The sequence below is a fragment of the Didymosphaeria variabile genome (genome assembly GCF_027946475.1).
Source record: "Didymosphaeria variabile strain IMI 356815 chromosome Unknown scaffold_5, whole genome shotgun sequence".
Classification (NCBI taxonomy): domain Eukaryota; kingdom Fungi; phylum Ascomycota; class Dothideomycetes; order Pleosporales; family Didymosphaeriaceae; genus Didymosphaeria; species Didymosphaeria variabile.
The window spans coordinates 1137344-1149672 of NW_026611624.1; the positions used below are offsets into that span (position 1 = coordinate 1137344).

At 53.5% G+C, this 12329-nt stretch overlaps 3 protein-coding genes across 3 annotated transcripts; all 3 read right to left on the reverse strand.

Annotated features, from left to right (window-relative positions):
• Positions 1-2801: 2801 nt before the first annotated feature.
• N0V89_006828 (uncharacterized protein) lies at positions 2802-4406 on the reverse strand (the record flags this gene model as incomplete). Its single annotated transcript, XM_056215594.1, has 1 exon — positions 2802-4406. One exon carries the CDS (start codon positions 4404-4406, stop codon positions 2802-2804), a length of 1605 nt encoding a protein of 534 aa, XP_056069841.1.
• A 1704-nt stretch (positions 4407-6110) lies between these two features.
• On the reverse strand, positions 6111-6618 carry TRX1 (thioredoxin trx1; the record flags this gene model as incomplete). Its single annotated transcript, XM_056215595.1, has 2 exons — positions 6111-6471; positions 6587-6618. The coding sequence occupies 2 exons, from the start codon at positions 6616-6618 to the stop codon at positions 6111-6113; spliced, it is 393 nt and encodes a 130-aa protein (XP_056069842.1).
• A 1542-nt stretch (positions 6619-8160) lies between these two features.
• On the reverse strand, positions 8161-10809 carry N0V89_006830 (uncharacterized protein; the record flags this gene model as incomplete). The annotated part of the gene is made up of 2 exons (XM_056215596.1): positions 8161-10774; positions 10802-10809. 2 exons carry the CDS (start codon positions 10807-10809, stop codon positions 8161-8163), a joined length of 2622 nt encoding a protein of 873 aa, XP_056069843.1.
• Positions 10810-12329: the final 1520 nt, after the last annotated feature.

Here is a 12329-nt window from a genome sequence, read left to right on the forward strand (position 1 = left end):
ATGGTTTGGTGAATGTTCTATTAGTGGACTAGCATTGCCTTTCCTTTCTAATGGTTGTTCTAAGACGATAAAGATAAAGTGCTACAGAACATCTATGAAGTAGTCCTCATCGAGCACTCGTCGAGATCCATAGCTATCGTCAACGCCTATTGGACAGTTGGAATCGATATCGGTTCCGGTCATGACGTATAGGAACATCACTGGTATGACTTCTTATCAGCAATAGTACGTGGTCTCGCGCTGCCTGGAAGTTCATGTGGTCTCACCGGATCGCGGGAGCTGCGTGGTCTCACGGTGACCGAGCGCAGCCTTGCTCACATCATTGGCTCTACGAGACCTGGGCAATAGTGTTGGCGGGCCCTGAACCTGGACTTGATGCATGAGCTTCGGCTATTGACCTATCAACGCGCACGACAGGCAATCAGGCAATCTAAGGCAACGATGAGACCACACCCAGAGCGTGTTTAAAGTCTGGAAGTTAGCCAAGTGGGTTTGTCTCGTCGACATTCCTACTTTCCTCGACCGTCGAGGAGTCTTCCCTCTATCAATCCGAGTGAGAGTTAGGTAGCATTCTGCTGTGAGTACATATGTCTCTGACAGAAGTTGGGATAGTGCGATAGGCTGACCTTCACACAGGCCAATAACACAACGCATTTAGTGCAGGCGCGGGGCGCTGACTCCGCGCTCGTGCAATTTTTGGAAGTTGCAATGATCATCTAAACACTAACTCACAGTCCAATCCACCACATAACGAAAATCAATTCAGCTACTTTTGCTTGGATGAATGGCTGGCCAGCTGCGAATGGGATTCTTGGTCGAGCGAAGTTCTATTGTGTCCAGATCAAGTCGACAACTCGATCATCGGACCTCCTAGATCAGAGTTCGCTCCCTTTGAATTCCAGCATTGTCATTCATCCAGCTCTAGTTTTGAAGAGCCACTTCAAACAATCAACCCCGAAGAACTCATTGGGCCTATGAAAGTTCCCTCGTCTACAAATGTCGAACCTTGGTATCCGCTCGTACTTCCGGCCCCAGTCTCGGTGGCTAGCGCGCCTTCCAGTTCCACAAAAGTTTCCACATGTACAGATGCGGCTCCGACACCTCCTGCTCAGCGCAAAGACTTGCCTGTCCCTGGTGTCGTCACCACTCCTTGCACACCGTAAGTACTCCAGAAGAGACCACAACACCGGCTTGAGAGATCTATGTCTCCCCTGGCTCTGGCTAATGAGGCTTCCCAGGCAGCGAAATGCGGCGAAACCATGCACACCATCCACCTGCAAGGTCTGCAGTCGAGTCTTCGCAGACCGTAAATCGCTGTGGTATCACGTTGAAGCTATACACAAAAAGAAGCGTTACGCTTGCGACGTTACAGGATGTGGGCATAGTACAGCCAGGGCGGCCAACCTTAGGAGGCATAAAAGAACTTTCCATGAGCGTTGAATTCGGCACGGGGCGGATCTCGACCTACCGCGCCTGGGATGGTTTCCAAAATCATAGTTTGACGATGTTCGGTCAAGAGAGCGTCAGAGTGCGGAAGCAGTGTTGCAGCATTCTTTCAGCAGCTTTTAGGACCGAACATCTTCAAACTATGATTTTGGAAACCATCCTAGGCGTGATACGCCACGTTTGAACTACGTCAATGTTCTTCAAAACATTTAGCTTGAATTGATCTATCTAATGCGGAGGGTGGGGCTATGAGGGGTCACGATGGTCTACCGGTCGGGTGGGGGCGGTTTGTAGGGTAAGTGCTTCGACTTTATTTCCTTGTCTAGACTGATAGCAACCCTCAGCTGTCTGTCCTCAACGAACTCGATCCACAATTACTTCCTCTTCTCGCCCTTACTATGCTGACTGAGTCTAGCTCGATTTACGAGTGGGTACACGGCGTTCTGGGTTCTCTCGCGCGCAGAACATGCTTTGAACCAATCTTATGAAATGCTCCGTGTACGTAGACACGGAGTAGAGCTTCCGAAAGAATATCTGGCACGTCTTGCTTGGTTTGGCTTTCATAAGTTTGGTTCAAGGCATGTTCTGAGCGTGAGGATTTGTGTTTTTTAACGAATCTTATCGGCGCTTTGCAAAAGTTCTGAGCCACCTTCCACGATACTGGGCATTGATTTCCTACATTTTCAGCCAACCTGTGTACTATAGGAGGCTAATTATTGGCCTTATTACTTTGGTAAGCTAATTCTGACATCTTACTGCCCTGCTTTAACGTCTACTAGGCCTAAAAATACAGGTTCAACCGATTCTAGCCCATAGTCAGCCTCCTATAGTACATAGGTTGGCTGAAAATGTAAGAAATCAATGCCTAGTACCGCGGAAGGTGGCTCAGAACTTTTGGAAAGCACAATATTTCGTTGATCAAGCCTCCTAATGGCGAGGAGGCGACCCTCTCTAGACTTCTACCACTTGAATACGTGTTGAGGTCGAGGTTTTCTTATGTTCTGCAATTTGCATATCTCGGAGCTTTGAGGGAGATATCCCGGTTTCTTCATTGGAAAAAGCCTCAGGACAACTACGATCAGCGATCTTAGATCCGAATCCGATCACAGTACATAGCCATTGTCAGCTCCAGATTTAATGAACTTGAATGTTTCGCTGATAGTTGTGAGTACTGATTGCGTGCAAAATGACCCTCTAGGACGATGTCTTACCTGAGTGGCCCACTCCTTGCTTCTGCTACAGATGCGGCGGCGTATGCGTGATACTGGGCTCGACGACTTGGCAAGTGGCCTCCGCTAGTCGAGCGAATTGAGCGAAGCTTGAAACTGCCCGTATGCTCTGTGAAACGTCTGGAATCATACCAGTCTGAGCTCCATCCGCTTCCAATCGGCGGCGCAAATTCTATCACTAACAGTCTCCAGCTCTTCGTCTGGTAACTCAAGCAATATCTTTGCATAACCCACTCTCTTAGCGACAGCAGCTCCTCGGCTCACCCAACTCATCAGCAGCAGGTCGATGACAGCTTGCCTCCTCGAGTACCAACAGTCGCCAAGCAAAAAGAGATAGAAGTCGCAATGACTGTCGCCACAGGTAAATTCTTCTCGGCTACCAATCGCAATCATGTCTGTTCCTGCAATCAGAACCGCTTCAATCTCTTCAACGAGCGACAGGTTGCAAGAGCAAGGTTCTTTGTTGCCGTTGTCGAATGCTAAGTTACCTCGAGTGAAGATGTCAGTTTGCTGGAGATGACTAAACCCGGACTTCGTGATGCAAGCACCCTCTACAACGATATGGGAACCTTCCATGACAGTCCCATAGGTGTTCCGTGGGGATTGTAAGATCATCTCACTTCTGATAAATTTGAGGTCAAACTGAGCCAACCACTTGTCGCGGTGTGGAAGCAGGAACTCCGTAGTTCGACCAAGAGTGTCCGGCTCGACAGGACCATTTACGCTTGTCCAGCTCCAGCTTGGCGCCGTGTATATAGGTGGCGTGTCGAAAGGAGACCAGTTCGCATTACTCCATGCTAGACCAGCCCCAAGGTGCTTACTCCAGACGCCAGCAAGATACTCCCCCATTTCCCCGTCGTAGTTGATGATACCAGCAATGCCAGAAATGGCATGAAGTTTATCTGAGGACAGAGCCAGGTTACGCCTAGAGTATTCTTGCACGCACGAGTGCCACGCGTCAAGGCGTTTAGACAGATTCAGATCAGCTCTCTCGGCGTTTTGGGTCACGCTTTCACTTCGTCGAGGGACCTCCCCAGTGTCGATCGCTTGCAAAGCGTCCGTTACGAGAGGTTGAATGGCCGCCTTGTCCAAGTCCCATATATGTTTCGCATATTTAGTCTTTGATGCTTCGAATTCGTGTCCGTGCCCGCACTCCCAGACCATCTGATGTGTCGTATAATGTACGATGCGAGGGGCGAGCACTCGTTCTTGGGCAGCCCAGCCACGCGTTGCTAACATAGAGCTATCGATACCATAGCTCGAGCTAAGCTGTCCTGGGCGCAGTTGGTAGTTTCTCCCTTTTCCCAACAGCGGCGAATACCGGATATGGCGGTTGGTCAGAATACCTCTGGTGCTATCTTCGGCGGCAGTGGCCGATATCATTAGAGACGACCGACCGTAGTACAGTGACATCTTGGGAGCTTCTTCTGCCCACTCTTCTGCGTTGTCTTGACTGATACAAAGTGCATCAATCCATAGATATTTAAAGCCTAACCGTCGTGTTATTTGGATCGCATCCTGGAAGCTTCTGGGAAGCTCTTCATACGGAATAGTGTTCTGGAATTCAGCGATCAGCGAGTCTTTGAGTTTCATCGTAATGTCTGAGCTGCCCCAACAGTGAGACAGAATCGCATAGCGACCTAACTTGTTGTCCGTGGTTCGAATTCTGCATGATTGCGCCGGATCCGTAGGAACCTCGATGACTCTTTTCGGCAACGGGGCTGGACCCATTGATGCGCAATCTGCATGGCTTGAGCACTCCTTCATCCAAGAGCGGATAAGGTTGAAGCAGTTTTCGTTTAATGGATTGACAGGAATATAGTGCCTGTAATCTACCTTCGAGTTGGATCCTGTCGCTGTCAGTGTTTGAGAAATGTACCACCATATGAGCAACATGCCTGGCAATGGCTCTTCAATACAAGCCTCTAGAATCAGATCATCGAAATCGAATGTCGGAATATCGCCTGCGAGTGGTACCTTCGCGTCAAGACGCAACTCCGGGTCTCCTCTCCATGCTTGGCGCAGAAACACTATACGACCTTGCAGCTTTGGCAGTCGCAATTTCCATTTGTCGGAGGTCTGAAGAGTTGTACAAAAGAACGTACAGCCACCACATCCGCTCCTTCCTGGGCCAAGACTTCGCGATTTGGTATGTAGATCCTCGTAGAGTCCAAGCTCTTGCAGTCCCAGCGGCAGTTCGAAGTCGAGATCAAGTTGTGAACATATATTGCAGAGTTCCACGCCTTCCATGCCTATAACAAATGAGAGAACTTAAGTGGCGAGACCTAGTCATCCGTCGTCTAGTAGATCTCGAGACTTCGCCCAACGCTCAGTGGGGCAGTCAGGGTATAGTGCTGGCTGATAGGACTGTGAGAAGATAGCTTCTGAAAAGTATGGCGTATCTTAGCTTATTGCTACTCCATAACATTTCGAGTGGGTATCAGCAATGACAAGAAGGTAGCATACTGGTTCTTGGGATAGGAAGGTCAACGTGGTCTGTGCCTACTTCCAACAGGCAACCGCGGGGCATTACCTCTCTTCCCGTTAACATCGTTGCACTCACTTCATATTGATCTATTGCGTATCGCCAAGCTCCACGTAAACATGCAAAGAAACCTCAAGCTATGTTAGCATTACAACACACGCTTGAGAAGTTTTCACAAGATGACCCTCGACATCAAAAGCAAGAAGACAGCGCCCAAAAACCTTCGCGCGCGATGCGGAAATTACTTGGATTTGGGCAGGTACTCTCAGCCCAGACTGTGGAAGAGTAGAGAAGCATGTTATCGCCTAGAAGATTTCCCACTGAGATCAAGTCTGCTGGAGACAGGTTGAGCATGCAAAGTACAGCTAGAAATCGTTCTAGCTAGACTTACATAGTGGGCCGGAACGCTCGTGCTAAGGAAATTGGCCGGGTGCACCTAAACAATATATCTAACCCCTTGGCGCATTGGAGAGTATTCGTGCGCTTGCTATAAAAAGGACTACCCATCGCAAGCACCATACCTATTCTTATCACTATAAGACCAGCTTGCAGACACGCAACAGGGCAGCCACGCGTCCACAGCGTAGCAAGCATCACCCAGCGGCTCATTGCACCAGGATACCCCAACCATCGTAAAAACTCAAAACCTTTGCAAGGATACCTCTGCGCCAAAACAGTGGGAAAAAGGAGTTTGACCATCTGCTCGCCCAAAGAAAAAGAGACGTGAGCATCGCGATTGTCGCTTTCGGAAGGGTCGGTATTAATCATGCAGTTGCAATTACGATCCCGGGAATGATAAGGTCACGTGGCCAAGGAGCCGTCCAACATGCGAAGTACCTCCATGTCAGACGTACACACATAGGAGGACCCGAAAGACGGACTTCAAATGTCAAACTTGATATCATTCAAGGCGGTATCATTAATTCGATCATCTCATCCCGACCTCGCTTCTATGCGCTGGTCTTCTCGAGTCCGGACTTGATGGCGGCCTCGAGGGCCTTGAGGTTGGCACCGACGACCTCTCCAACCTTCTCCTTGTTCGCGAAGAGCAGGAAGGTCGGCATGGCGCGGATGCCGAGCTCCTGGGCGACGTCGGGGACCTCATCGACGTCGATCTTGAGGAAGCGCGCTTGGGGGTAGGTGTCGGAGAGCCTGATTCTGTCAGATATATGAATTGGTGAAACGGGCGATGGCATCGCGTACTTGACGACCTGCGGCGCAATCATCTTGCAGGGTCCGCACCACGTAGCGAAGCAGTCGAGCACAAGCAGCGTGTCCTTGGTCTCGAGGACTTGCTCCCAGTCGGCCTTGCTGCACGGAGAGTTAGTATGGATTCATCCGTTCGCGTCGCGCGCGCATGACATGGTGTTTCTCCTTCCGAGACACCACGCCGCCACGCAGCACTACGCCTAGGGTCCGCACTCACGAGGTGAGGTTGTGCACGCCTTCCTTGCTCATTGTGGCGGTATTGGAGAAAAACTTGGGAGTGAGAAGGGGTCGGTAGAGGGTCGCGGCAGGGACGATAGCTGTTCGAGCGCGCGCAGTGGTAAGTAAGGTTCTTGTGAAGACTGACGTCGACGGGGCGAACATGGTATATAAAGAACAAGGGATGAGACAAAGTGTCGAGTCGAGGTGATTTCAAAGATGGAATGCACTGGGCTACTGAATGGCGCGTGCGATTACAATTCGGTGATTGATGGGGAAGAGGCTGCAAACTCGGCAAAGGCGCGCAAGTAGTCCCTGCGCCGATTTGAACAGTGCGGGCAGGGCGATGCCGAGGGTGCGCGGGCAAGACAGGAGGGGAGGCGGGTTTGACTTACGAAGCTGACTCTGGGTTGTCGTCAGTTGTGTGAGGGCGGTTCCAGGTGCTACGAGGGGCGCTGGTGGAGTTTTGCTGATGATAAATCCGAGGTGGGCGTTGATTACAGAGTGGAATGGCCTGCATTTCAATGACGTGCGCGTGTGCCCGAGCCTTGCCCGACAAAGGCAATCAGTACCCCGCCATCGCAGATACTCGGCAGCTGCTATGCGAACAATACCACGTACGCGCCGCAGGCGGCAATGAGCCTGATATTGACAAATAGACGGCGCCAAATACACAGCCCTATGGCGACTATCGTCAGATGCAGACACATGGGGGGCGCTGGTGGCTGGATTTTACATCAACACCTTGTCCTGCGGCTCCTTGCCCCACCATGGACCTTGCCCTTGCAACCCATTCATTCGCATGTGGAGACGGAGTGATGCACTCCTCAGACCATAGTCGCATATGGCACCATGATTGCAGTAGCAACAAGCGTTGGAATCAAGTTCATCAATACATCTGCTTGTCTAAGCTAAAAGCCGAAGTTGGGCAGCGCCATCGTGCAATTCCCAGTCGGGAACGCACGTCAAATATCCCAAAGTAGTGAAAGCACATGTCGTGGCATATGCCATCAGAAAGTGCATCGCAGAGCACCGCACGCCAAATGGGATCCGAGTTCTCGGCTTGGTAACATGTCCTCTATGCCTGTATGCCAGATCCCAGGAGCCGTGATGCGTAGGTATAGAACGTGAGAAAGGAGAAAGCCGGCCAATGTGCCAGCTAATGTACAGTACAAATTGGTATAGAACCACAAATATGAAGTAGAGCAACGCTAGATACCATATCCACCAAACGCCATGCTATGTGTTGCCGCCCAAACGTCCAAATCCGACGTCTACCAGAAACATCAAATCAGTGTCGAGACCAAACTTACGCGTAGGAAGCGCGATCAACTGTGGCTCGCGGGAGAGACTCAAGACCTGTATGTTTGCCATTCCTTTTTTTTATGGTGTTTGAAATTGTAACAAGCAAGGAGAGTTGAAAGAGTGACTGTGACAGACAAGGAGAGTTGAATGAGTGACTAGGGCAAGTTGGTGAATCCGTAAAGACCGTCAGGTACAAAGGAAATGCTAGTGAGTGGCGCGGTCTGGCAAACATTCGTGGTCTCAAAATCTTCTCCCATGTCCGTGGTTCGATCATTGTTCCTGTTGCGTTAGCCTGCTCTGCGACGATGTGCTCGCTCGCTTTTGGATGTCCAAAAGCTTGGCTGATCCAGCACTGAGATGTCGGAAATGATGTTTGCCCAAGTCGACGCTTCTGGCGCGCTGCACAACCGCAGGCTCATTGTCTGATGTCGGCGAGTCTCCTTCGAGGATTTCGGCGCTTTCGCCTGGCGAAGGCTTGTCCTCGAGGTAGAAGCTCAGAAGGCCCTCTCTCGACTTCACGCGCGATTGTCGGTGAATGACAGTGGGTTGTCGACCAATGCTGCTGTGCACGAGCTCTTCATCTTCTTGGGACGTTCCCGACCTGGTAGGCGCTGTCTCTTCGTTATCAGAGTCCGCAAGATTGATGGGATCCTCGAGGGGTGACATGGCCATGCTGCTGGGTTTCCGTTCCAGCTCCTTGGAGAGCAACGACGGGCGATGCTCATCGGGCTGAGGGGTCAATCTTCTAAAGTATTCGTCATCGGGAATGCCAAGTTCTTCGTAAGATGCACTGAATGGCTCATGCGTTTTGAGGGCGGTGGACGACCCGACGCTGGATCGCAAGTGAGACTTGTTAGAGCTGCGCTTAATGGGCTTTCCAGATAGCCAAGAACCTTCTGAGTCGACTGAAGCTAGAGATTGTGACATCAGTCCTGCATTAGGAACCCCTGGGCTGACGGGAGAATCTGTTCGAGCGGCAACAGAGTTGTCAGACTCGATACGCAGCCCAGCCGGTGGTTGACTTCTTCGCCGAGCAGCGATAGCGCTGTTATGAATGATCTCGGGCGATTGCACTCGCGAGTCCGGCGGAGTAAATTCAGGTAGATCTTCCCTGAATTTGGATCTGGTACGACGGGGGACGCTCGAGGGACGTTTGATGGCGATAGGTGCACTAGGTAGTGGTGGTGGTGGCCCGACCAAATGGGCGGGAAGTGGCTGGCGAGACATAGACTCGCGGGAGGTGTTCGAAAACGATACCTCGGAAGGTGTTGTACGACCCTGATCTTGGGATCGTCGCTTGCCGCGTCTGAAGAGCGAAGCAAAGACGGCCATGCGCCTTCCTTCTGAGCTGCGACGGCGGCCGGCACCCTTCTTCGATGTTGCAGCAGTGTCGGTGGTTTCGACTGCGTGCAGAGATCCACTTGCCATCGGATCATGTGCAGGTTCGATCGACTCAATAGGTGTTTCCTGGGCAAGACGCTCTGAGAGAAGCTCTGGCATTTGAGAAACATTCGAGGGCCCACGGGTGTGAGTAGCTGAGACGCTGCCTCGGGAGTAGCGGACAGCCTGGGCGCTAGAAATGACCGGCTCCTCAATGGGGCTCTCCAGAGGGGTGGGAAGTTGGCTGATCTCCTCAATCTGAGGTGTGAGAGGAGGTGGGCGGCGCTGTGGCGTGGTTGGCCGAACGTCTTCCATGGGCATATGCGTGGGTGCACCCATATTCCTCTCAATGCCCAGGCCAATCGTTCCTTGTGCATCCTTCCGAGGGGTAGTAGGCGTCCCTGGCGTCGGGGGTGCAGCTTCTGCTGCTCGTTGCTTCTCTGCGCGGCGCTCCAACCTTCGGCGTAGACGTTCATCTTCAGCTTTCCTCTTCTTCTCTCTTCGCCGCTGGTCCCGCTCCATTATTTCTCTCAGCGCACCAGTGTCAAGCTCGTCTGCCAGATCGTCTATCCTGCTACTCCTCTTGTCTCTCTTCTCGTTCCAATCTTGAGGGGCATCTCTGCTACCCGGCTGACGCCCTCGCTGTGTGTTGGACCGGCTCTTGTTAGAGAGTGGCGATGAGTCGGTACCGCTAGCATAGTGTTGGGAGCCGACTGAGCACCGTACTGTGGGCCGTGGTGAGAACATAGCGAAGGTGCTGACCCGGAAGGCGCGGGGATCTGAGCTGCCGGACATGGAGGAAGATATGGACTCTTCAAGTGGGAGCGAGACGTTGGAGTCGTGTCGTTCGAAGCGGCGGTTGAGGCTGCCCTTGACCTTCTTGCTTTCTCGTCGCAGCATGTCTCCCGACTTGCCTGCTGGTCTTTTCTGCGGGAGCGGCATGCTCATGGCCCGGATCTCCTCCTCGCGCAGATGGTCATGTTCCCGCTTCTGCTTCTTGCTTGAGATGCGCCGAACGAGGCCCGACTCGTTGATAGGCTTGCGCAGGGACTGGGGTCGTTGGAGTTTGCCCCGCTCACGGGCGGTTGGGATGCTCGACTGCGAGTTATTCGGATTTGTTTCGTTGAGAGAGAAATTGTAGGGGATGGTGCCGTGCTGCTGCGATATAGGGCGAAGGTGCGGACTGTGTTCGAGGCGGCGCTGATTAGGGAGGGCGGTGATGTTATCGTCGACGCTGTGGCGCGGGAGGCCCTGCTCTTTAGCATGCGCGGCGCTTTGGGCTTCAAGGGCCTTGAGGGTGGGCGAGTCCTTTTCGAGGTCGCGCAGGGACGCACTAGAGCGCGAACTCCTCCGTCTCCTCCGATTGCTGCGGGTGCTTTGACGGCGGGCGGGCGAGCTTCTCAGGACGTCCCTGCTTGCGAATTCGTGAGCTTTCGCGGCTGACATGGAGCCTGCAACAGGCCGCTTCCTTTCTGCGACAGCGGCGGGCCCACCCTCTTTTAATCTAGTGGCCTTCCGCCCAAACGGCCACATTGGCATTGCAGACTACGAGGCCCGTCGAGCGTTGGGCGGGAAGGGTGCGAGACGCTGCCCGCGCGCGCTGCACACAACGTGACTGCGCGAGCGCGAAGCGTGTCGGATGGTGCGGCGGGCTATCTGCTGTCGCTGAGGTGCGGTGTGTCGGCGGGCTGCATGGTGCGCGAGGTGGCGGGTTTTGTGGTTTCTTTTCGGTCAAGACGCAGGCGACTGCAGGCAAACAAAGACGAGATGAATGGCGGTGCGGATGGCGTGTTGTGGGGAGGGAGGGAGGCTACGAAGGGAGGCACTGCGTGAATGCCTGAGATGTGACGCAAGGGCCGAACCTTGGTTAGACACCAGACGTGAGCGACGACAGCTCTGCCACCGATGCAGGCCCAGAGGCTAGCGGCGCCGGTCCAGATCCCGCAGGCCTAGAATGCTTCGAGAAATGGAGACTGCGAGCGCCGTTGCGTTGCGGCGCGGTGCGGTGCGGTGCGGCGACAGCTGTGCGATGCGCGTTTGCGACGTGGGACGTAGGCCGGCTGCACACCTCGAATAGCCAGCCAGCCAGCCAGCGCAGCGTGCATTGCTACGTTTTTGTGTGCTGCACTGCGCTCCTTTGCCACTTCACCGTACTCTGTGCCTGCACTCACCCATGGCTCCATAGTCACGCGGCAAACTACCGGGCGCCCTAGCGAGCACACGCTCATCTTGCTCCCTCTCGCGAGCACGCCGACGATCGTGGCCACTGACGCCCGCTGGTGGCGAGCCTCTTCATGACTGGCCCCCGTCGCCAAAGGCGTCGCCGGCGAGCCCTGGCCTCTCGTGGCTCATCAATGCCTGTGCCAATCATTGCCCCAAGTCTCCAGCACCAACGTCGACCACGAGCTCCGCGCCCATCGCATCCCTACCGGGCATCTCAGCCGGGCGTCTAGGAAAGATCGGCTGCACCTGCCGCTTCTCCAGGGCTTGGTTGGTGGCAGAAGGCTCCCATTGTTGTTGTCCTGGCCGCTACCAGACAGTCAGCAATAACGACCACAACGACAAGACGCTGCCACTGGAGCCCGTCGGCGGGAGCAGCATTGATGCTGATGCCCTGTCGCGGGACCGCCAGCCACGCTAGGGCTGCCGCACGCCACAGTACCCACTTCCTTCCAGTCACACGGAATGCGGCATGCCTGCTTGTCCATAACGTCGATTGCTATCGACAGGTACCCGGCCTTATGCGGTCCCCCTTTTCCGCTCCTCTACCTATGGACACAGACGATAACACCATCGGCCTACAGATCGTCGAAGCACATCAACAATCTCCACTTCTCTTGTATCACCACCAGCCATGGCGGGCGACGTTTCAGAAACACCATGCCACGCTGCCGTGCTTTGCATTTCAGGTCTGAAGTCCCCCGTCAGCCAAGCCGGCTTCGGTACTGCACGACCCGCTGTTCTCAAAGAATTTGCTTTTCGATCGTCATGTCTCCGGCTGCGAATCCTGACCACAACGAGTCCAGAACAGATCGTCCTTGACATTGACAATAGTGTTT